This window comes from Colius striatus, chromosome Z (genome assembly GCF_028858725.1).
Source record: "Colius striatus isolate bColStr4 chromosome Z, bColStr4.1.hap1, whole genome shotgun sequence".
Taxonomy (NCBI): domain Eukaryota; kingdom Metazoa; phylum Chordata; class Aves; order Coliiformes; family Coliidae; genus Colius; species Colius striatus.
The window spans coordinates 59,798,248-59,824,732 of NC_084790.1; the positions used below are offsets into that span (position 1 = coordinate 59,798,248).

Consider the following 26,485-nt stretch of genomic DNA (forward strand, 5'->3'; position numbering starts at 1 on the left):
CAAAATTTGAACACCTTCCTCAACAGTGTAGACACATCTATTTCCACCTGTCTGAAGTAATGTTTTAGCTGAGATCTTAAGGAGAAGGGAGCTTGATCAAGTATAGAGGCTTGAACAAGCATGTTAATCAGGATTATTTCAAACTGTTCAGTACATACCTTTTGTGTTAACCAATGCTTTCTATGGGCTGGATATAGAGAGAGAACCTGTGCTTCAATTCATAGATACAGCTTAACAAAGGTTGCATTATAGTTCTTCTGTGCTTATTCCACAGGCTCTGCATGCTGGTACTTCTCTATCTACTGCCTTCTGCCTCTGTTTAGATGAGTATATTACAAGGAAAAAAGCAAAAAAAAAAAAGTGTAATCCATCAAAAGCAATTTCCATTCTATCATTTTTTAAAGACACCTGTCTTCCTTCCTTGCATCACCCTCTAGGAAAGCCGGGCCTCACAGTTCAGTGTCACACAGGTTTCCCATGGATGACCTCTGTATGAAAACCTGCACCAGCAGACCAGCATGTTGCACTTAGAGATTATTGCATCTGTTGGCTCCTGAATGTGTGACAGAAAAGACCATATGGACAGGATGTGAATGTCTGAGACTTCTCCTGGAGGTGATCTCCAGTCATGGAGCAGAGCTGTCATGCAGCCCTTCACCAGAAGAAATCCTGCAGGAGGATTTCTTTCCTTGTGTTATGGAACTCACATCCTCTTCTCAAGTCTCTGAGAGGGTTCCCACATATGAGGAGACAGAGGCCCTGCAGAAAGATGCTTTCCTCACCCTAAGGAAGGTCTTTTAAATCTTCACCGACACTAAAGGGTAACATCTGTTCTCCATAGAGCCTGGTTAGAAGCCATTTCTTTGGTTTCATCTGTGCAGTTTATCTGTGCTTTTCAGAACACTCAACAGTTACAACAGTTTCAAGCAAACAAACAAAAGATTTAAACTGCAATGAGCAAAGTTTTCTTTTCCAAAGCCTTTTATGCTGCCTAAGGAAGAGTCGTCTGAATTAAATGCTATTAGAAGCCCCAGTGTTCCTGGAAGACAAACAAATGATAATTATCAGTGTTGTAACATTCCAAACAGTTTTTTGATATCTCTTTACAGATTCAAGACTATTTATTTTTAAATGGTTCTGTTTCTTAGCTAAATCCATTAGGATGTTAATCTTGTTTTCAGTTGTGTGCTTCTAGGGGAAAGTGAATATGTGCTTTTATTTTTACAAGGCTCTATAAATATCTACTCTGCAGACCTCAGATGGGAGACATCCATTAGGAAGTCTTTATCCTTCTTCATGTTTTATTACTGGATAAGCACTGTAGCCTCAGTCCCAGCATTCTTTTGTAGCTGCTTGGTGCTATCATTGTGCCAAAGATAATTAGAACAATGGCTTGACAACAGAGTCAGCATGTGAAAAACTGGTAAGATTTTCAGATATTTTCCTAGCTAATTTGTCTCCATATTGTAAAAAGTCCTTTCTAAATTGTCAAGTGTCAGGCCTTAGAAAGTGACTGAAAGACCTGCTTAGAGAACAATGTTTACCCTCTTTGCAGATGCTATATCTTACTGTAGAGTCATAGAATCATAGAATGGTAGGGATTGGAAGGGATCTTTGGAAATCATCTAGTCCAACCCCCCTGCAGAAGAAGGTTCACCTAGATCAGGTCGCATAGGAACATGTCCAGGCGGGTCTTGAAGACCTCCAAGGAAGGAGACTCCACAACCCCTCTGGGCAGCCTGTGCCACTGCTCCGTCACCCTCACAAGGAAATAGTTTTTTCTTATATTTAGGTGGAACTTTTTGTGTTCCAGCTTTATCCCATTACCCCTTGTCCTGTTGCTAGCTACTATAGAAAAAACGGATGTCCCAATCTCCTGACACCCACCCTCAGTCTCCTCTTCTCCAGACTAAACAACCCCAGTTCCTGCAGCCTTTCCTCATGTGAAAGATGCTCCATTCCCCTGACCATCTTGGTAGCCCTGCACTGGACTTTCTCCAGCACTTCCCTGTCCCTCTTCAGCTGAGGAGCCCAGAACTGGACACAGGACTCCAGATGAGGCCTCACCAGGGCAGAGTAGAGGGGGATAAGAACCTCCCTTGACCTGCTGGCCACACTCTTCTTGATGCATCCCAAGATGCCATTGGCCTTCTTGACCACGGGGGCACATTGCTGGCTCATGTTTAGCTTATTATCAATCAGGGCTCCCAGGTCTCTCTCTGCAGAACTGCTCTTCAGCAGTTCAACCCCCAGCCTGTACTCGTGCATGTGGTTGTTCCTTCCCAGATCTAGGACTCTTCACTTGTCCTTGTTGAACCTCATGAGGTTCCTCTCTGTTCAACTCTCAGTCTGGTCGAGGTCCTGTTGAATGGCAACACAGCCATAGCAGAAAATGGCAACAGAGTCATAGCAGAGAATTAATTTTTTGAGAGTAAGACCAGAATTGGTACCACCACCTTGAGCAGAGGATGGTGCAAAATTAAACTGCCTGACAGAGCTGAGAGCTAGGACAACCCTCTCCTCAACTGTCCCTGAAAGCAAGACTGAGTATAAAATTCCATCCTTTCAAACATTCAGCTGCTGCCTCCAATAACAGTTATGATACTGAGCAACAGTTACCTAGCCCTTTTATTTTGATTAATAATTGTCTTTTTTCCACAAATGTGAGAAAAGACCAGCTTCCCTTCCTCCCAAACAATGGAAGTAGTGGTTTTGCCTGAATCCTGTTCATTGTACACATGTGCATAGATGCTCAAAGGCTTATGTTGAGTCAGAGAGACAGCCCACTTTCCCTCTCTGCTTTCAACAGTGAACACTTGTGTTTATTGTCATTGATTGTTGTATGAGCAAAACAGACACCAAAGCAGTAACTGCTGTGAGAGGGACCAAGGCTACACACAGTTCCATCAGCAGTTTAAGATGACATACACTAATGCTTCTACCAAAGGAGAAAATAGCTGCTGTGGGGACTCTTTTTGCCCTTGTACACCCAGTCTCTTATATCTCCTGAAGTGCTATGTAATCACACCATAGCACCGATTAAAGCTAGCCAGAAGTATAACTAGCTTTAGCCTAGGTTAATTTTCCACTTTGGATCAGCATGTGGGGAAAACGCAGCACAAAACCAGGAAGGACTGCCTGGCAGCATAGGGTATGTGGGATGTTTTCTTGGGTGTCAGCCTTGCTTGATGTTTGCTTGAGCTAATTGTTGAAACAGGCATATGCAGATAGCAATGTGGGGAGATGCCACTTGGGAAGTTAGTACCCTGGCAAAGTCTGAGATCCCCTGTAAAGGAATGTCAGGCTTGGCTCTGCTCAGAAGCTGTGAGGATCAGGAATATCAGGAGGAACAGTTTAAACAGCCACTCTCTACTCACTTATGTAAATGGGATGAAACCACCTTCCTCCCATGTGACAGTGCTGTGAGACCTTTCTGAATAGCAGAGAGAACTATCACATTATTAAGATGGGATACATCCTAATGAGGAGCCTCTAAAAACTACTCATACTTATTGTAAATATATGCAGATGTTTCTGATGTTCATTACCCCTTTATTTGGAAAAGCATGAGGTCTAGAAGCTTCCACTAAAGAAAATCAGCAAAGACCACAGGTTAGTGAAGGCCCCAGAGGTGAAATACAGGTACAGGCACAGCTGTAGTGCAGTAATCCAGGACTGTCCTGGAAGAGCATTCCCATAGTCAAGGAGGAATCTCACTACTGTGTTTGGCTCCCTCTGGCACTTAGCAATAGAGTTTGCTGTTGAGTAGCAAGTTATTCTTCACAGAACAAAGCTATGTAAGCAACTGAAGGGCAAGAAGCAAGAAATCTGTTTTGTGTTACTCTTCTATTTGGCAGTGATCGAAGGGCAGGGAGGCTTCCTGGGATTCGATTGATTGACAGAAAAAAACATGCTTTTGTTGTATTCATACAGTGCCTAACCCATTTTGGCTCTGGTATATGATGACAGCCCTTAGGCAATCTTGAAATAATACTTTTAATCATATTTTTCTTGATTTACTCTCTCCTCAGGAATGAGTTGTCCTTGAATGAAGGGTTGATAAATGTTTTCTTTTGTTGAAAGCTATTGTTTTACTTGTTTAATTTTTTGGAAGCCTTTAGCTTTGTAGTGTTTGAAGTAGAACAAAAGCTATTTTTACACATTAGAGAAAAAAACCAAACTGAATATAAATATTGTTTTCTGCACTTTCTTTCTGTCTTTCAAAGAAAACATATATCCTAAATAGTCAGGCAACCATTAAAGTTTATGTATCTCTCTAAGAAACAGAACTACAAGATTTTATAAAACAATCCCTTTTAAACCACTCGATTATAAGTTATAATACTTCTTCACATACTTTTTACTTTCTTGGGCATAATTCTCATGTTGGCAAACTATAACCAGCTCTTGGTGTTGTCAGTGTAGTGTTAGCTCCTTCCTCTTCTTTGCTAGGAGAAGGGAGGAAAGGAGTTGAGCTGGCTGTACTGAGCAGAAAAGCTGGGAGTTTGTTACCAACCTCAAGAAAAAGACCCTCAGATAAAAGGACTGAGCAACCAAGTTTACAAAAAAGATTCAAGAAAGCTATTAAATCTACTTGCTTAAAATTTCTTGCCCTGCTTGGATAGAAAATGGATAGAGAGGGACATTTACACTAAAGAGGGGGGGGAAGTAGGTCCTCTAGATATTAATCATCCCAATTTACTTTGACTCAAATAAACCTTCCTTCTTACCTTTTGGAAAGAGTGCACACTGCTGTCATGACAGCCATAAATATAACAGGGCTGTATGGATATCTAGTGCTTGATTATGTTAACCTTATGAACCAGTTATAGAGACTAACAGCAAAGAGCAGCTGATACAAAGCTTTCATGTGAGTTTAAAAGTCAGAGAAATGCCATAATACAAGAAGACTTAAAGGACAAGGACTGCAAACTGGACAGTTGAGTTTTGAGTGGCACTAGCAATACATCCATTCAGGTCCGAAATGAGAAATCAGAACACTACAAAAGGAAGAAAAGACAAAGTGATAAAGTGTGGAAATTTTTATTTATTACGCTCTCAAATTTCCATTTGTTTTTCTTGGTAATAGAAACATATTTTTTAAAAGCTGAATTTGAATATTTAGATCAAGCTATTTCATTCTCAGCTATTGTTGTTTAGTATGTGTAATCAAATCCTGGAACTGAATGTCTTGGATCATCTCCCGCTGAGGAAGATTTTTCCCGTCTCTCTGGCACTGTTATTAGCACAGTTGAAGCTCAGACAGAGACATTAGGATATAGATCTTCCACATCATGTGCAAGAGTCTCGTTTTCCACTTGACAGTTACAGGAAAGGACAACTTTTCCACCTCCCTACTGCAATTCTGACCTATTGTTTCTGTGTCTTCATGTACAGATGCCTTGAAAATAGAACATTCAGAAATACTGAAGCAAGTTTTCTACATATGAGCAAAATAAGCTGTTTCCACATACCAAGATATTTTTTTACTTTTTAAAAAGAAGTATGCTTTAATATCTCTGAATTTATTTTTTTTTACTGTTAAGGCAAAACTGAGTGCTGGTTTCTACACAAATTCACAAGTAATTGTTACTTCAAGTTGACAAGGTGCAAGTCTGTTGTAAGGTAACTGACTCTTATCTCCCATAGTGTTCACAGACATGTGGCGGTGGTGTCCAGAAGCGAGATACACTTTGTAAGCAGCGCCTGGCAGACGGAAGTTTGTTAGAACTGCCAGAAACCTTCTGCCCCACACCAAGGCCAGTTACTCAACAAGCCTGCAAAAATGACGATTGTCCCAATGAGTGGCTTCTCTCTGACTGGACACAGGTACGTCATTTGTATGCATGGGCATTTTGCAGTTCTTGGTGATGAAGTTCCTGAGTCGTGTGGGATAGAGGAGATAAATATGCCCAGACTGCACAAAGCGTGTCATGTCAGGTTCTGTCTTGTAATCTGTCCTTATCATCCTAGTAGGAAATGTGATCACTAGCTCAGTGTTCCTCTTTAGAGGTTGCCCCCAGAGATGTATTTTATTCATCCAACCAAACCATTGAGGCCTCCCTTCTGACATAAGCATGAGCCCTGCTCAAAACAATAAATCTCTGCCTCTGTCCATGGCTATGCTTATATTCATCCAACACATCAACAACACATAGTCTTTACTTCCTCAAGCTAAATAATTTTTTCCTTCCTGAAAGAAGAAAATTGTTCTAATGTCAATAGTCTTTTCCTCTTGGGCCCACTTCAATCTTTCCCTATGATGTAGAGAAGGCAGGGACTCCTGCAGTTTGCTATGGGTACGTCATTACAGACACCAAGCCTCTTTAATTCTAGGATACTGCTTTTTCTGCTGTTAGCTAGTAACTTCCTTTCTTCAATTTAGAAATCGCAAAACAAACTCACTCTGCTGAAGTCTCTTGCACTCTCCCAGACTCAATTTCTGGCCACATATGGCTTAAGAAATATTCCCTCTATGTTTACAACAGTATAACTGAAAACATAATTTTACCTTTTAATGTAAGTAAGCGTGAAAACCATTCAACATTTTTAAATCTCTGCCACCACTCCCCCCATTCTCTTTCATGGAATTAGGTGTAAATTGTCTTAATTGTAGAAGATAGAACACTGGTCACCTCACAGAGCTGTCCCATCTGCACCCTTCATGCGTTGACATTTTACTCATGAAGCATGCTGCCAGGAGGCACATAGCCATTCTGGAGGTGAAGATGGTAATTCTGTTCTAAAACATAGATTCACAGAATGGTAGGGTTGTAAGGGACCTTTAGAGATCATCTAGTCCAACCCTTCCCTGCAGAAGCAGTTCCACCTACATCAGGTCGCATAGGAACATGGCCAGGCGGGTCTTGAAGACCTCCAGTGAAGGAGACTCCACAACCCCTCTGTGCAGCCTGTGCCACTGTTCCATCACCCTCACAGGGAAATACTTTTTTCTTATATTTAACTGGAACTTTTTGTGTTCTAGCTTCATCCCATTACCCCTTGTCCTGTAACTATCTACTATAGAAAAAAGGGATGTCCCAACCTCCTGACACCTACTCTTTAGATATTTATAAATGTTAATAAGATCTCCCCTCAATCTCCTCTTCTCCAGACTAAACAGACCCAGTTCCCGCAGCCTTTCCTTCTATGAAAGATGTTCCATATCCCTGATCATTTTGGTGGCCCTGCACTGGACTTTCTCCAGCACTTCCCTATCCTTCTTCAGCTGAGGAGCCCAGAACTCGACACAGGATTCCAGATGAGACCTCACCAGGGCAGAGTAGAAGGGGAGAAGAACCTCCCTCGACCTACTGGCCACACTCTTCTTGATGCATCCCAGGATGCCATTGGCCTTCTTGGCCACGAGGGCACATTGCTGGCTCATATTTAGTTTATTATCAATCAGGACTCCCAGGTCTCTCTGTGCAGAGCTGCTCTTCAGCAGTTCGACCCCCAGCCTGTCCTGGTGCATGTGGCTGTTCCCTCCCAGATGCAGGAGGACTCTGTATTTGTCCTTGTTGAACCTCATGAGGTTCCTCTCTGCCCAACTCTCAAGCTGGTCGAGATCCCGCTGAATGGCAGCACAGCCTTCTGGGGAATCAGCCAGTCCTCCCAGTTTGGTGTCATCAGCCATTGGCTGACGGTACACTCTCTCCCCTCATCCAGGTCATTGATGAAGATGTTGAACAAGACTGGCCCCAGAACCAGTCCCTGTGGAACTCCACTGGCCACAGGCCTCCAACTTGACTCTGTGCCATTGATCACCACTCTCTGGGCTCTGTCATTCAGCCCGCTCTCAATCTACCTCACTGTCCACTCATCCAAGTCACACTGCCTAAGCTTTCTGATGAGGATGTTATGGGAGACAGTGTCAAAAGCCTTGCTGAAGTCAAGGTAGATGACATCCGCTGCTCTCCCCTGATCTAGCCAGCTGGTTATGCACTCATAGAAGGATATCAGGTTGGTCAAACAGGGTTTCCCCTTGGTGAAGCCATGTTGACCCTCCCTGATAACCATCTTTAGCTTCATATGTTCAGTGATAACATTCAGGCTGAGCTGTTCCATCACTTTTCCAGGGATGGAGGTGATGCTGACCAGCCTGTAGTTTCATGAGTCATCCTTCCTGCCCTTTTTGAAGACTGGAGTGACATTGGCCTTTCTCCAGTCCTCAGGCACCTCGCCTGTCCTCCATGATTGTTCAAAAATGATAGAGAGAGGCTTAGCAATCACATCAGCCAACTCCCTCAGAACTCTTGGATGCATCCCATCAGGACCCATAGACTTATGAGCCTTAAGCTTGGCCAACAAGTCTTTAACTTCTTCCATCCAGGGCAAGTCCTCTGCTGTCCTGGCCATCCTGTTATCCTTGTCATACTGGGCTTCCCAAGGGTCAGCCTTGGCCGTAAAGACTGAAGCAAAGAAGGCATTCAGTACTTCAGCCTTCTCTGCATCCTCGGTCACCAGGGCACCCTCAGCGTTTAGCAGTGGACCCACATTACCCCTCAACTTCCTTTTGCTGCTGATGTATTTGAAAAATGCCTTATTGCTGTCTTTAACATCCCTGGCTACATTTAATCCTAGAGGGGCTCTAGCCTTCCTAGTTGCACCCCTGCACGCCCTGGCAATCTTCCTATACTCTTCCCAAGAAGCCAGCCCCTGTTTCCACCTCTCATAGATGGCTGCTTTCTGCCTGAGTTGTCCCAGCAGATCCTTGCTCAGCCATGGAGGGCTCCTACCTCCTTTTCCTTCTTTCTTGAGCACTGGGACACACTGATCCTGGGCTTGGAGGAAGTGGTGCTTGAAGATTGACCGGCTTCCATTGGTACTTCTGCCTTCTGGAATCATATTCCATGAGATCCGTCCAAGTAGATCTTTGAAGAGGCCAAAGTCAGCTCGCCTGAAACCAAGGGTCACGGTCCTGCTTTGTGTTCTGCCCCTTTCACACAGGATCTTGAACTCTACCATCTCATGGTCACTGCAGCCGAGGTTGCCTCCAACCTTCACATCCCCAACCAGGCCCTCTCTATTTGTCAGTACCAGGTCCAGCAGCACACCCCTCCTTGTTGGTTCCTCGATCACCTGCGACATGAAGTTGTCGTCAACAATCTGTAGGAACCTCCTGGACTGCGTGTGCTTGGCTGTGTGGCTGTCCCAGCAAATATCAGGGTGGTTGAAGTCACCCATGAGGACCAGAGACTGTGTTCATGAGGCAGCTCTCAGCTGTTGGTAGAAGGCCTCATCCACATCCTCCTCCTGATCAGGTGGCCTGTAGCAAACTCCTACAACAATATCACCTGCCTTGCCCTGGCCATTAATTTTTACCCATAAGCACTCTACCCACTCCTCATCCCCACCCAGGCACAGTTCAGTACACATTAATTACTCCCTCACATAGAGAGCAACTCCACTTCCACACCTTGTCAATCTGTCTTTCCTGAACAATACATAACCCTCCATGGCTGTGCTCCAGCCATGGCAGCTGTCCCACCACGTCTCTGTGACCGCAATGAGGTCATAGCCCCACATCCGCACCCACATCTCCAGTTCCTCCCATCCTCCTTCACAAGAAATTACTACATGGTTTATGTTGACGTCCATACAACTCGTGTTTCTGCTTATTGATGCTTATTAAAGTAAGAACTGACCTTGTTCTCTCCTCCCCATTTCATTTTATTTCAGTTGAAGAACGACATATTTTTGCATTTTCTACTCCTCACCTCGTCTTAAGTTCCCATTATAGTATGTACATCTACAGGTGGCAGAAGTGCATGTATATCTTTGTGCTACCTGCTTTACAGCGCTCAGTTCACTTTCCAGATCCTCTACAGGCTGCTGCCTGTATCCCAGTGCAATGGAAATGCTTGAATTCTCACTTTCTGTGATGCTGTATCCATAAATTTGAAATAAAATTGGCACGTTGAATTTCATCAAACAATACCCACCTGTGCATCAAGCACCACAGTCTACTGTTATATTTATACTCAGTCACTTAAGCCATGTGTGGTAACTACCAGACTGAGGTAATTCATTGGTAACCTGAAACAGTCATTCATTTCTTCTTTCTAATAGATTTATGACAGTAAAGCTCAAAGACTATGTTTAGGCCAGATTTTAGCAGAATGGGGTGTATCCATGAAGTGAAACTCAATGTGGTCTGTTCTTGGCTGCGAGCAGGAGTTCATCCAGCCAACAGACATTCAAAATAGAGCACAAAGACAAGTTTTGTGCTGTGGTACTGTGCAATTGAAATAAGGGGCACTAATTGAGACAAAAAAAATGTTGTAGTGTGACAAGATTCAAAGCCTCAAAGGGGAGAAAATACTTGATATGTCATCTCCTTCACTGTTCATATCTGAAAGGCCAGATGTTGCTCTGCTGTATTGCACTGTGATGTTTTGAAAGCTGTAACTCATCTGTACTGTAGTATGAGTGTACAATGTGGATATGGAGGTGAGAGCGTGTGTGTGACAAGAAGAACTCATTTGCTTTTAACACACATTGTTCCTAACATTTCTTATTCTGTTTCTAGTGTTCAGTGAGCTGCGGAGAGGGCACCCAGAGTCGAAATGCCATTTGCAGAAGGATACTGAAAACTGGAGGATTTCTCATCATCAATTCCTCACTGTGCCCACCTTTGCCATTCTCGTCCTTGATCAGGTCCTGTGCACTAGGCACCTGTGCAAGTAAGTGGAAAAGATGTTTGAAACTATCTGGGGAAAGTGACCTTAGATGTCCATCACTAAGGAGTCCATCTTGTCACCTGCTCCATAACCTTCTCTTGTGCTAGTGTTACTTGGTCTGGCAGAGTGGTTGATGCTGCAGTTTTTCTGCCTGTGAATAAGTATGCTTTGTTTAGCAATAAGGCAAGTCGATGGATGAGAGCTATAAATTTTACTGTTGGAGCTGGGTTTGAGCCAAAGTGCTGGAAGCGAGCTACTAGTTTCTGCAAGACCTAGCTCAAAATTCTGACCCAGATCTAGATCTGAATTTCACAACTGGAATGTAGAGGGTCAGAATACAGCACAGCAGCTTGAGGACAATTGCAAATAAACTCTCTGCTAGAACAAATACAAAGAATATGACTGATAAGGTATTTTGCTGAAGATCATTTAGAAACTTATTATTTCATTATGTCACTCAGAACCTTCTGTGACCTGGGATTTATAATGAACCATACAACACAAGTTAGATGAATTTTATGTTAGTGTTTCATGCATTCATTGCTATTGCCCTTCACAAGAGCAGCAGTCACCCTGTATGCCCTTCCCTGGCTTGCAGTAAGGCCACTGGATATGCAAAAGTTGCAAAGTCGGTTTAGCTTCAGCTTAAAGCTGACTATAAAGTCTGAAACTGCTAAATGTTGGGTATGGCAGGGAGTAAATACAATCTAACATCCAGAACCAAAGCTGTGACCAAATATGGCTTGGTATTTACTATTAATATACCTATGCTGCTTATTTAGTGCTTCATTAAAAAGATCTCTGACATCGAGATCTGGAAACTGGAAGGACACACCAAACTAGCGTACTTTAGTATTTACTGTGTTTTTAAGCCTAGTCCAGACAGTTTTGTTCGGTTCAATGTTACTGTAGCAGCACTTTCACCATTACCTTACTGATGTGAGCTTCAAAATTGTGTTGCTGTACAGGTTCTGGATGGTAAACGTTCATTTTTCAATGTATTTATTAAGCAATAATCTTCATTTAAGTGTTTTAACAACAAGAAGTACATGTCCACTCAAGTTTTCTCCCTCCTGCAAAGCTTTTGTCCCTGTCCCTTTGGTTGCTGTATGTACCCTGAGTGGAACTACATTTGTACACCTAAAGTGTGCCTTGCTATTCCTCTTAGTTTGATCACTCCAATTTAATGTTCAGCAGCTGGTGGATAGTTTCTTCCGTTACTGTCTAATGGGTCAAATGCTGCTAGCAACAAAAGAAATTATTTGTTTTGTTTAATTGTGTCACATATTAATGGTATTAATGATATTTCAGGGCATAACAGGCCTGCTCACAAGCAAAGACCTCATATCATGGCTGTAAAGAAAGTTTACATCCAGACAAGGAAGGAGAAGAGGCTGCATTTTATTGTGGGTGGTTATGCCTACCTGCTGCCAAAAACCTCTGTTATTCTGCGATGCCCCACAAGAAGGTTCCGGAAGTCAATGATCACTTGGAAAAAGGATAACAAGAGGCTGGTCAGCTCAGCTCAGATCACGATTGCACCCTATGGGTATATGAAAATCCATCGTTTGAAGCCTTCAGACACCGGGACATACATTTGCACAGCAGGGCCAGCACAGGAGCATTTTGTAATTAAACTAATTGGAAATAACAAGAAGATAATTGCTGGGCAGCCAACTGGTTTTAGGGAGGAAGAGGCCATAAAAAAGGCCAACTTAAATGAAGCCTTGAGAACAGAGGAGAAACACGTCAATGGGATTCTCTTCAATGAAACCAAGAATGAAAAGCAAGGGCACCTTGCTGACCCCAGCAGATGGTATGATGATATTGTCTTGAGGCTGCTACAGCACAGAGGCTGGCCAGGGGAAAATCTGGAGCCCTGGGAAGCCCAAGAGTCCACTGAGAGAAACACATCCTCAGAGGAGGACCAAAGCCGGGAGTACAGCCTGCCATTAACAATAGTCACAGAGCAGAAACGTCTAGATGATATCATAAGGAATTTGTCTCAACAGCCTGAGGAGCTTAAAGATGTCTATGCTGAGCAGCTTGTTGTGCAGCTGTCTCGTGAGGTTTTCAAAAGCCACTTGGAGCACCAGGAATCTGTCCTCAAAGCATCATGGCAAAGAGTAGATCTGGCCTCGGTGGAGTACCCTCTCCGCAGACGTGTTTCTGGATTTACCAGCTCCTTGAGGACATCATCTGCTGAAACACTTCTTCCCACGTCTGTAGACTTAGTAAATGGCTTGCATAGGCCTCATCAAAAGCCTGCCATCCTCCGAAAAATTTCAGCAGCACAACAGCTTTCTGCTTCAGAGGTTGTTACCCACCTGGGACAGACGGTGGTCCTAGCCAGTGGCACATTGAGTGTGCTGCTTCACTGTGAAGCAGTGGGAAATCCAAAACCCACCATCAGCTGGGCTAAGAATGGAGAGGAGGTGAAATACAATGATAGGTAAAACATATTCTTTAACTTCTAAGAAGATAATTGATATCTTGATCCTCCGTTTCCATGTTTTACTGCCTGTTGGTCCCATGGACAAAACCATATGTTGCTACAGTCAGATTTCATAGCAGGAAAAAAGTCTAACACACGTGAAGTGGTAAACAGGGCAATGTAACTCTTCAGCAAGGTCTGAAAGCCAAGTCGATCAGGTGTGGCAGTGTGGTGGTTTAGCTCTGGCTGAGGACCAGGTAACCACCCACCAAGTCATTCTATCACTCCACCTCCTAAACTGGACAGGGGAGAGAGAAATATAATGAAAGGTTTGTGAGTCAAGACAAGGAGAGGGAGATCACTCATCAATTAGCATCATGGGCAAAACACATCCAACTTGGGGAGAAAATTTGATTTATTAATGAACAATCAAAACAGAATAGAGAAAATGAGAAATAAAATCAAATATTAAAACACTTTCCCTCACCCCTCCTTCTTCCTAGGACTTGACTTCCTTCCCCCCCAGTGGCATAGGGGATAAGGGATGGAGGTTGCAGTCAGTTCATTACAGATGGACTTTGCTGCTGCTTTTTCTCAGGGGGAGGCCTCATCACACTTCCCACTGCTACACTGTGGGGTGTCTCCCATAAGAGACAGTCCCTCACAAACTTCTCCAGTGTGGGTCCTTCCCATGGGCTACAGTTCATTATGAACTACTCTGGCATGGGGTCTCCCACAGGGGCAGCTCCTCACACCCTGCCACAATGTGGGTCATCCACCAGGAGAATAGTCTTTCAGGTACCAACTGCTCCATCCTGAGTCCCTCACAGGGTCACAAGTCCTGACAGCAAACCTGCTCTGGCATGGGCTCCTCTGTCCCCACAGGGTCCCAGGTCCTGCCAGGAACTTGATCCAGGATGAGCTTCCCATGGAGTCACAGCCTCCTTCAGGCATTCACCCACTCCGGCGTGGGGTCCTCCACAGGCTGCAAGTGGATCTCTGCTCCCCGGTGGCCTCCATGCAGGGGCACAGCTGCCTCACCAGGGTCCTCACCACAGGTCACAGGGGAGTCTTTCTTTCAGTGTCTAAGCACCCTCCTCCCCGTCCTTCTCTACTGACCTTGGTGTCTGCAGAGATGTTTTCAGATTCTCACTCCCTGTTGCTGCTGCAGTTTTGCAAATGCACAACAACTTCTTCTCAAATATGTTAATCGCAGAGGCGTTACCTCTGTCATTAATTGGCCAGGTCTGGGTCAGCTCCAAGTCCGTCTTAGAACGGATAGACATTGGCCCTGTCAGCTACAGGGGAAGCTCTGGCAGCTCTTTGTTTAAAGAAGCCACCTCTGTAGATCCCCCACTAACAGAAACCTGGCCCAAGCAAAGTCACTACAAGATCACAGGGGAATCTCTCTTCCAGTGCCTGGGCACCTCCTGTCCCTCCTTCTCCACTGACCTCAGTGTCTGTGGAGACGTTCACACATTCTCACTCCCTTCTGCTACCGCTGCAGTTTAGCAACTGCACAGCAACTTCTTCCTCTTCTCAAATACATTATTCACAGAGGCATTATGTCAGTCACTTAATAGGCCAGGCCTTGGTGAGCAGTGAGTCTATCTTAGAATTGACTGGCATTGGCCTTGTCAGCTACAGGGGAAGCTTCCGGCAGCAATTTGTTTAAAGAAGCCACCCCTGTAGCCCCCTGCTACCAAAATCTGATGCAGTCAAAACCACTACAGGCAAAGAGCTTTACATCTGTTTCATAAAGTGGTAGATGAGCAGATACAGACTTAGTCAATACCTAGGCGTATGTCTTTATTTGGACATTCTCCTATGAAAATATCTTCATGGCCTCCCAGAAGTTTTGTATATAGATTTTCATTGCCAGTGGTTACATCTCATTGGAATTGTGCCATTAAGGGATTTTTTTTTTTCCTCTACTTAAAATGCCTGTGATTTCTGTGGTGTGCTAGAGAGGGAATGGAGATTACATGAAGGCCACATGTGGTTAATGCTGGACACTATACTCACGAGAAATGGACAAGTTTATCACATACTATATAAGCAGTCATGGTGTAGCAGCAGGCAGATTTCTTTTAGCTGACAATAAAACAGTCTTAACAATTTCCAAAATTTTAGGTTGGGGATTTTTTTGTTATTATTTTACAATGCCTTTCAATGTTTTTTGGCTGAAATAGCATTAAATGCTGTGTTGTATTTCTGAATAATCGGGCAACTATGCATACTCAAAATTTCTATTGGAAAGGCTCAGAGGACTACACTGTATCTCCCAATTAGGAACCTTATTCATTGACAACTATTCTTTTAAGGTTGAGGCAGTTTCTCCTTAATGAACTTCCTTCTCTACTCATCACTTATTGCTCCTCCAGGTTGGTGAGTGGGTGGGGAAATGAGCAGTGCTCTGGGCTTCAGAGTTACTCAACATACATAACTTTGGAGTTAATGGAAGTTTAGAAATCATGGTGCATATAAAAATTGGGTTGTGGATGTTTTGCTGGGTTAGTAACAGAAGTATTATGGTTTTGGCTCAGAATGTTCTTACTGGCTGCCAATGAGCTGTGTAAATGAAAGCCACAGTTTAAGCAGTCTCGCCGTATACTGCTGTAAACTGTGAGGCCATCTGTATGCAGAGGTGTTTAGCATGCTTGAGCTGTCTTTTAGCTCTGCAACTTGTCTTCTTCATACTTCACCAGCCACTGAATTGAGAAAAAAACCCCAAATTTTTCAGCTCACATCTGTCTTAATGGGAATAAGAAAATTAATACAGGTGGGCCTTCCTGTACTTATATCAGAGGTACATTTTTGGTGAGGAAGGTCAGAGAGTTGTGCTGTAGCTCCTCAGCTCATGTCCTGAAGAGTATACTGAGATTTTGATAGTATTTGGTTTGTACTGTGATTTTTAGAGTGTAGGTTGCTGGTTGTAGGTTGGGTGATAGCTTCCCATATTGTATACCACCAGATACTGAGATAAAGACACTTTTAATGGGGCATGGTCTACTTGGAGGCCTGTATCTAGTGGAGTCCCTCAGGGGTCAGTGCTGGGACCAGTACTGTTCAATCACTAATGACCTTGGTGAGGGAACAGGGGGCACTGTCAGAAGGTTTGCTGACGATAATAAAATGAGAGAAGGGGCTGACAAGCCAGACAGCTGTGCTGCCATTCAACAAGACCTGGACAGGCTGGAGGGAGAAATCTAATGAAATTCAACAAGAGCAAGTGTAGCATCTTGTATCTGGGAAAGAATAACCTCATGTACCAGTACAGGCTGGGGAATGAACTGTTAGAGAGTGGTGTAGGGGAAAGGGACCTGGGGGTCTTGGTGGACAGCAGGATTAGCATGAGCCAGCAATGTGCCCTCATGGCCGTACTGGGGTGTATTAGAAGGGCTGTGGTTAGTAGGTCGAGAAAGGTTCTCCTTCCCCTCAAAAAAAAGTGTTTTTCATTTATTCAATAGAGTAATAATATATGACACAAAAAGCCACAGCAGTTCAAAATATCCGCATGGTTCTAATGAAAGATAGTTGACTTGACTGAGTGTGTTTTTAACATAAGTGTCCATACTCTCTTCTAAGCTTCAAGCATCAGAATAACACCAGTATGGGTTCTGAGGGCAGTTTCAGTGCCTGCTGGTGTCTCTGTCAAAGTCTGGACTCTTCTGGAAATTATGAAAAATATTTTATTTCAGTCAAAATTCAGATGAACTTCCTTAGGAATCAATCTTTAAAAATAAAAATCTTTGAGGGGTTTATCACTTGTTTAATAAGCCTTCCAAGTATGCTGTCATTTCCATCACTGGGAACCCATTGTTACTCAGTAACTCAACTTTTCTAAAACAGAAATGGACATGAAACAGAATGTAAGCAGTAGGTGATACAGAGTTAGGTGTGTCTGGAGCAACTAAGATGAGACTGACTCAACATCAAGCTGTATTAAGTCCATAAATGAGATTCTGAAGACATGCTACTGACAGAAAGCATTGCTATAGCTGCTATTTTTTCACCACTGACAAGCCTCTCAATACCTAACAAACATAGCAATGTACAAGCAAATAGGGAATCCAAGCAAAATACTTCTATACAAAAAGCAATAATAAAAGCTCTGCTTTCGAGAGAAGCAGCTATGCCTAATTGTGACACACAAATAACAGAAAGAATTCTTGAAAATAAGAGGATATTAGCTTTGTTTATAGAGAAGGACATTAAAACTTGTGTTGAAAAGATAGGAAGATGGTGCTGTGTTGAGTTTTTGGGTTTTTTTTAAGCCAGATACCTCCCTATCCTGTTTCCAAAATACTTGTGCTTGAGGTGACTGAAACTGACAGATTTCATCAGCAGAGTTAACAACAAACAAATTATAATGTCTTGTGTTTTACAAGGTGCAATATTAAGCAAGTTCTTTCCTCAACATGAAGGTGACAGAAACATTTCTTAAAACTTTTTTTTTAGGGTGCTATAGGTATTGATTTGATACAGGACTGACTGATGAGCCTACACACTGTACTTGTACACATGCGGGTAGAACACACATGATTTTTAACTGTCATATGCTACTATAATTTGAGACATATTATGAAGCCTTAATGAATTCTGTGTAGAGATTGAACCAATCAGTGTTAAAATAAGTTTTCATGTGGGAGATTGATGCATGCTAACAGAAGTTTTGTAAGTAGAGAAATTTCTCCATTGCTGGCACTGTAAGCAACAGTTAACTAGAAGTCAGCCCTGTTTATAACTGAGTGGTAATAAAGAAAAAATCCTTGAAAGCAGAGTGGGAAGGGAATTCTTTCAACTGTTGGGGTTTTTTTCCTGTGCAAGTAAAGATGCAATTTTAAAATTGTTAGTGTTTCATTTGCAAACATGCATTTTTCCAGATGCTTGCGAAACTTCGTTGAAAGAAAGCAGCTCTTTCCTTCTATTAATAATAATTATTATTACTCAAAAAAGTGTCAAAAAGTAATTTTAACTCTGGAGTTTTTCATATCATACATTTTGATATGTGCCCCCAGTCTGGTTTGGTTTAGAGATCTACCACCCACACTGCTGTGCAAGGTCAAGTATCTGCTGCTTTTTGGTCCATAAGACAACTGTTTTCATTGTGGGGATGGCAGTGGAAAGAAACTCATCCATTCCAGGATGTGTGCATACAACAGCAGTGGAAATTTGCTGATAAGTAATTTATTCGTTAGGTTTTAGCAACAATTTCAGCTAAAGAAAAAAAAAAAAAAAGAGAGAAAGGAACAATAACAGTGAACTGCATTGTGCTGAAAATAAGGGTGCATAGGCGTTGAGAAAAGCCCAAATGCTGGACTTAAACAAGTATATGTCGGGATCTGATAGAGCTGCACTACTGTAAAGCCAGGCAGTGAAAACAAGCCATTCATAAGAGCTGTGAGGACATATTCATCCCATTTAACCATGGGCAATACACCAAGGTCATGGTAGGCTCCTCTTACTGTCAAAGAAGAGAAACAGTTTGTTCAGCCTAGGGAGAAGATGAGTATTCCTCTCTCTCTTCACTGTTAGGGGAGCAATGAGACTACTGAGTCTGTACAAACTGCCCAGCAGTCAAAGAGTTTGGTGCCTATTTCAGGCTTCAATACTCAGTCTGTCATTCACTTCACTTCTTCCTGCCTAGCTTCAACAGGTTTCATGACTTTTTTTTCCTTGCAATAATTTGGCTTTTTTTTTTTTTTACTATTGCTATCCTCACCTTGCAGAACTAGAAGGCAGGGAGACTAGGTGACACATTCAACATCATATAGGAAGTGACACAACAGAGAGGGAGGTTTCACAAACCATGGGCAGAAAGTACTCAGTGGTCTTTCTCTCATACACATATCAGAAGTAGAGGAACTGGAAATGAGACTAAAATTTAATTTTCTCACTGTCTCAATGTAAGACTTTAAATTGCTTAGTAGATTTTAAAAGATGCTCTAAATATCTGAATTGTAAAAATACTACCTAAACCTGAAAAAATCCCAGTAAATGTTTTCATGCTTACACAAACTAAGAGAGTATTGCATCCTTCTGCTTTACTCCAGGATGCTACTTCAGCCTGATGACTCTTTGCAGATTCTAGCACCTGTGGAAGCTGATGTGGGTTTCTATGCTTGCAACGCATCCAATGCCCTGGGATCTGACTCTGTCTCCATCGCTATCACTCTAGCAGGTAATACTTCACTCCCTGTGATTCCAAGATTGTCGTTTCTGAAGGAGAGATCTTAGAGAGGAAAATCCTATTTATCACAAAGGCAAAAAGAAACACATTAGGAATGCTAGAAAGTTTATTGGGTTTTCAGACCTCTCCATTTTACTGCTTCCGAATGTGAAAGCATTTGGAGGCACCCAGTGACCATCAACGGTGACCATCAGCTGCCAATGTGTCCATGTATGATTAGAGGAATGAATATCTGGTGACAAGCTTGGGGTTTTTTCATACCAAATTTCAGGTAAGCAGAGCATAAAGAAAATCTAAGAATGCAGTAATGTCTCTCTTAGAAGAACAGCTGAATCTCCCAGAGGGGAAAAAGAAGATCTGCATCAAAGCTACATGTTACATGTAGGCAGAAACGTAGACCCTGATCCTTTTTTACACTGCTACAGAATGACTTGGCTAAATCCCAGGCAGCTAGGCAGTGGTGCTGGTGCTAGGAAAATGTAGTGTTTTATAAAGAGCGATTTCACAGTCAACCTCTGGTGTTGCACCAGCAAGAAGCTGAACATGAGGTTAAAAAATCATCACTCAAAACTGCTATTCTCACCATATTGCTCCAGTGAGTTTAAAATCCAGGGGTTTTGCACACCATAATTTGTGGAGACAATTTTGTGTGAAGCTGTAGAAAAATAAACTGAGCAGTAAGCATACATGTATCACAGGACAGCTATTAGCTTTTGATTATAATTAATTATCAAGACTGTAGTTTAACCCTTTCAGATGACTTAACATTCATGCATCCCAGGCTCAAGTTGAACTCTGCTTTTGAAGCAGTATGTATTTCCATCTCACATCCAAGGCAGAGAGCTGAACATCTTATAAAATGAGGCCATAAATATCAAAATGAGATACTGAGCAGTTTTTGGAACAAAGCAGCAATCTTTTTGGCCTAATGGAAGTACTTCCTCAAAATAAACTATAAAGCTCAGACCATCTTTAAGACAGATCACGACTGGGGCTGAAAGCTTATTTCATTGAAAATTTTTCTGATTAGTTTAACACGTGCATGAAAAAAAAAAAGATCGTGGAATATGCTTGCATTTTTCTCAATGGTTTGCTACTTGTTTATGAATTGAATAGCTAACTGATTTTTAATCTTTTGATGACATTGTGGAGCTTGTTTATAGTCTTCATTTTTTCATGCTAACCATTAGGAGAAAACTTTCTGGTTATGATCTGATCTTCCCAATCCCAGTGTTTCCATTAAACAAAATGTGATTGATATGCAGAAATTCCTTTCCTGTTTCTCTAAACCTCCTGCACCAGTAATGTGCTTGTAGACATCCTTATGGCTTTTTTTTTTTTCCTATGTTTAGGCTTTGGTAAAGGGTGGTATTTTGGTTGCAGTACCATGAAAACACCTTGCTGCAGCTTCAGGTGCACTGGTGTTTATTGACTAAGCTGGTTCTCAAGTGTGTCCATATGACTTTGACGTTATTCTGCCACTGCTCTAAGTATGCTTTTTCTTTTCCCAAGACAACTTTTCCCATGGAGTTTGGTGACATTGTAATATTATAAAAAGTGTTTATAAAAGCATTTATTTATAAAAAGCTCATCCACCTGTCTTGTGTAGGTACTTCCACAGAGTGTCCCAGGCCGTCTATCCCATTGCAAGTCCAGTGTGCTTGGTCTGATAAACTGTGATGCTTGTTTTATTCAGGCAAACCACTGATAAAGGCATCAAGAGCTACTGTGATCAACACTGAATTACCCGCTGTCACTGTTGATATTGGAAGCACAGTGAAAACAATCCAGGGAGCAAATATTACTATCAGCTGCCAAGTTGCAGGTGAGAAATCACTTGGTGACCCATGCAGATGCCTTCAACTGTAAATTTCTGTGGGATTCTTTGCTAAATTGATGTCTTCAGGTGCAGCTGGGTGAAACCCCAATGTTTTCCAAAGACTCAAGCAAACGTCATTGCTTCCATTAATTATTAGCATAGAAATTGACCTCTTATTATCAATACCAACAAGAAAGGCGTAGTGGCTTAAGAAAATTGATTTGGGACAATATGATGGATGTCTTTGTTAGAGATACACAGTATGATGGGGATACAACAAAACTTGTACACCTTGAGAGCATTTGGTGAGAGCACACAAGCATGGACACTCATTTCCTCATTGATGAGGCTTTCAAAGTACATTCTGTCTAGTTCCTTCTTTTCCAGCCAAACTCTGGGGTTTTTTTTCAAATTAAAGGCATATTACCACACTCTTTTTCATCTTGAGAGTGCATGAATTCAGGAGAATTCTGTTGAAACAGGGTTCTTCCTTAAACTGTTTTCCAGCTAGAGATTGAGTGTGCCTCAGTCTCACAATGGCAGTTGCCTCTTTTGAATGGTGACCAAAGAGAGAAGGCTGACCTTGTCTGCATGTTGCAGACCTATGGCTGTTGCAGGGAATGCTGTCAGTATAGGCATGAGGAATAGGAGAAGAATTGTGATGACCTTTGATTCACTCCACTTGCAGGCATAGTATGAGGGTGAAGGGGAGGGATACCGCTTACAAAACAGGAAGTGGGTCATTCTGAGAGTTACACAAGTAACTCTATGGATACATTTATGAAGTTCCTTAGAAGGTTTTACCTTCTTCTCCTTGACAGCTACTTCAGATTATTGTAAATAGGCATTTACACTACAAATATAGGAATGTCCTGCATTTTTTTACACTTACTGCTCATTTTATGCACTTAGTGGTTTTAAGTTTTCCTTCTCCAATTGATGCCAACCACAACCCTATGCAAATTCTTCCGTTAAAAGAATATTTGGGTCATCTATCCTTTGGCAAAGCACGTACAATAGCTGTGCAACCACTAAGCTGGGATCCCAGTTTATTAATTTTTCTCAGAGGGATCAATGAAAGAAAAATGCAGTATCATTTTTCTTAGTGGTTCACTAAGGAGTAAATTCATTGATTCTGTTACCCTCTCAACATAAACACTAGATGCTCTCTTGCAATCAGACTGATATCCAGTGTCTTTCAAGGAAGAAGTAGGTAAATGTTGTGGTCTTTTCTGAAAGCCCCTGCATGGCTACTTGCACTGACAGTGTGTGAAAGTTTTGTGTGAACTAAAATTCCATTTTTGATCTTTCTGTCTGGAGTCTCTCAGCTTCAGATAGAGAAGCCTCAAAGACACAGACAGTGATGCTGATTTAAGTGCAACCATTTTGCTTCAGCATAGAGACATCATGAAAAAACCAGGATGTAGCTGAGCAAAGTTGCCACAGAATCAGAATCAGAAAACTACAGAAGGAGAGTATACATAGTCAGGGTACAGATTCAGTGCCTCTTCTGAAACAAAAATCATCTCTAGCAATTTTGTGAAGCTAACCTACTACAACGTCCACAATTGAAAATTTTAGCATCATCACAGCAGAATCAGTGTCTTCTCTCCCAGAAGAAGGCTTTTTCTTCTTTGCTAGCATTACTGTACATTGGATTTTTCAGTGATACAGATGAAATTTTCTTAAATCATAGTTTTCTTCATGGATGTTTATCTTCTGCTATTACCTCCACAGAAAATGTCAATTATATTTGACACCAGAGATTAATACTGTTGAAATGATGATAAAGTCATAAACCACAGCTGTGATTATATAGTGAATAAAAGAGTGAATAATGATGGCAGAAATGTTTTACAGATACTAGAATCCTACCTTCTTGCAAGTAGGATTAATAATTCAACAGCAGCTTTAAAAACTACATATGGGAAGAGATCCAGGAACACAATGATTTCTATCAACCGTCTTACTAAATACCTGGGAAACATGCCATCTTAAAAAAACTGTTAAAAAACATGAAAATAAATACCATTTTCTTTCTAATGTAAGAAAAAAATCTTTTGTTTTAGCAACAGAGTTGCAATTATCCAACTTTTTAATATATTTTTGCTCATTCTATTTAGAAGACTTACATGCACTGTTGATTGCTTCAGTCAGCAAACATGTGATACCTTGGTGACCTCTTAAGAGTAGATGAATTTTAGAGCTATGTAGTTTGCCGCTGTTCCCCAAAGGCATTAAGAATGAAATGGCCATCAGATCATAGTAAGTTAATATGTAATTGTTAATGAAGTAACGTCTGATAACAAAAAAGAAACTATAGCATGAGAATAAAGTGAACATAATTAGAAAGCAAACTAACATATCCATAAATTGCGTGGAGACTTACCTAGATGAAAAAAATGCTTCATGCAGCTTTGTAAATATAGTCTTTTTCCTTCTAGTACTTTCCCTCTAGCCATTGCAGCATGCCCTGAGCCAGCACAGCAACTGAGGGTTGTTCCAGGTGATAATTTTGTGCATGTTCATCTCATCATTATGAGCTGCGCTGCTATCTCTGTGCTCTGTAGTCTGTAGTAGAGGACCATGCATATGTTGGTTCTTGATGTATTTGCACAAATAAGAGCACATCTTTACTGAGAGTCAATGGAACAGTAGAATAAATATTTGTAGGAGAATTAATAAATATAGGGATCAATTATGGCATTTTCTGAAGCTTCCATTGCTGTCAAAGGATAGAAATATACACTTGTTTCTGACAGGTGTTAATAGACTTGTAGAAGCTTTCTTAAAAATGAGATCATGAAAGGGAACATTACCAGAGACGAGAGTAATTTTATATTGCTCTTTAACTTCTTATGAAAGGCATAAGCACTGTCAAAATCTGAATTCTCACCTGAAATCTATAGATATTAGCTGTAAGACAAGGGAAAACAAAATCATTCTGGAAGCATTAGAGTTTAATGACCCTTGATAGGAATTATATCAGGAAGAAACTCTGTTTTGGTTATACTACAAAGCTTGGGGTATGATTTTGTTAAAACTTGAAAGTCAGCTGTAATTGACTTGAAAAAACTTCACCATTTTGTCAATTGAGCTGAAATAATATTTTAAAAAGTAATTAGATAATTGTGGTCAATCTCAGACTTCTCCAAAACAGATCTTAAGGAGACTCTCACCCAAAAGTCACTCGGGACTTTGGCAAATGGCTGTGATCTGCAGCTGGGGGATTTTCAGAAAGCTAGCAGCATTTCTGGTGTGGGCAATTTGATTGCTGTGGGCAATTTCACTTTCAGATTGGATGTGGAAGAAAGTTAGATCATGTCAGTGTCACTAGAAAGCTTTCTATTGACTTCAGCACTTAAATTGTGTAGATATTCATTCAGATAGCAGAAGCCTCAATCAATCTGTCCCAACCTGTCATTGAAACGTGAAAGTTGGGCATTTCTCCATGGTATGCTTAGGGTCATAAGGCTTGTAACAAAGAGGCACTTGCCTGCAAAATGTCATGTGCCATTAGTCACTGTTGAGTCAGAATTTGAAAGAGTGACTTAAAATATATTACTGTTGTACCTCTCTCTGACATATCAGCTTGCAGCAGCTTTCCTAAACATTCCTTTCCTTGGTGTTTCATCTATATGCTGAAGGTTGTACTTTTCTAGTTCTTACCTTACTTTATGATCTCTGAAGGTGAAACTACTAAATGCCTTCTTTGCTTCAGTCTTTACTGCTAAGGCCATCCTTCATGAAGCCCAGTCCCTGGAGAATAGAGAGAAAGTCTGGAGAATAGAAGACCATCCCTTGGTAGATGAGTATTGGTTTAGAGACATATTAGGGAAGCTGGATATCCATAAATCCATGGGTCCTGGTGGCATGCACCCACATGTGCTGAGGGAACATACTGATGTTATTGCTAAGCCACTCTCCATCATTTTTGAGCAATTGTGAAGCACAAGTGAATGACAGATCGCAGAGGGGGATGATCAATGGTACAGAATTGAGTTGGAAGCCTGTGGCCAGTGGAGTTCCACAGGGATCAGTTCTGGGGCCAGTCTTGTTCAACATCTTCATCAACGACCTGGATGAGGGGAGAGAGTGTACCCTCAGGCAGTGGCTGATGACACCAAACTGGGAGGACTGGCTGATTCCCCAGAAGGCTGTGCTGCCATTCAGTGGGATCTCGACCAGCTTGAGAGTTAGGCAGAGAGGAACCTCCTGAGGTTCAACAAGGGCAAGGACAGAGTCCTGCACCTGGGGAGGAACAACCCCATGCACCAGTACAGACTAGGAATTGACATACTGAAGAGCTGATGCCATGAAGAAGTCAATCAGAACTCAATAACCAATGTGACTATTAAGCAGGTATTCTTTATTGCAGCGCTGGGGAACATGGGGGATTTCTCCACCAAACATGCCCATCTCAGCCTTTGGATTTTCAGCTTATATTTACAACAAACATGAATAGTCATCACATTTCCAAGGAAGGGCCCCCCATAGTCCCATCTGGATCTGCCCAAGTTACGTCTCCCTCACGCTTCTTTCAGTGTGCTCTCACTTTCTTCAGTGGTCATTAGGGGTTGCTGTTGGGTTAAGATCTGAACTTTCCTTGTGATGTCTCTTTACCCCTAGGTCCTTGGACAGGATGAAAACTGGACTAAAAGCTCTGTCATCCCAGATAACAGTCTCGTTTAGGACTAGGCAGGCCTTGAAATTATCAGTGGTATACACTGTCCAAATGTCTAAGTGTAGAACTGATGTAATAACTTTTCCATCCTTAGATAATAATTTCATTTAGGAACATACCAGCCTTGAAACTATCAGCACTAAGCAATAGTTATGTTACAAGAAATAGCTGTGTCATTTTAATAGCTCTGTGCATGGGCTTGCAAGACTAGCAATTTCATAAAACTATATGTGCAATTTTCTAACTAATTTTGTAAGCTTTAATAAGCAAGCTTCCATAACCTAAACTTATCTATCTACCTATGAATCAGAGCAGCTTTGCAGACAGAGTCCTGGTTGATAATAAACTGAGCATGAGCCAGCAATGTGCCTTCATGTCCAAGAAGGCCAATGGCATCCTGGGATGCATCAAGAAGAGTGTGGTCAGCAGGTCAAGAGAGGTTCTGCTCCCCCTCTACTCTGCCCTGGTGAGGCCTCATCTGGAGTCCTGTGTCCAGTTCTGGGCTCCACAGCTCAAGAGGGAGCCTCTGGAGAGAGTCTAGCACAAGGCCACCAAGATGATCGGGGACTGGAGCATATTTCTTATGAAAAGCTTCAAGACCTGGGACTGTTTGGACTGGAGAAGAGAAAACAAAGCAGAGACCTCATCAACAATTATAAGCACCTGAAGAGTG

General features: G+C 41.9%; 1 protein-coding gene across 5 annotated transcripts in view; it reads left to right on the plus strand.

The window, feature by feature from the left end:
* ADAMTSL1 (ADAMTS like 1) overlaps nt 1-26,485 on the plus strand; it is a 418,285-nt gene that overhangs the window by 360,102 nt on the left and 31,698 nt on the right. For all 5 annotated transcript variants that reach the window (XM_062017375.1, XM_062017376.1, XM_062017378.1 and 2 more), the window contains 5 exons: nt 5,650-5,829; nt 10,532-10,685; nt 11,994-13,134; nt 19,173-19,300; nt 21,006-21,134. In XM_062017375.1, coding sequence (XP_061873359.1) covers nt 5,650-5,829; nt 10,532-10,685; nt 11,994-13,134; nt 19,173-19,300; nt 21,006-21,134 — 1,732 coding nt within the window. The remainder of the gene's footprint in view (nt 1-5,649; nt 5,830-10,531; nt 10,686-11,993; nt 13,135-19,172; nt 19,301-21,005; nt 21,135-26,485) is intronic.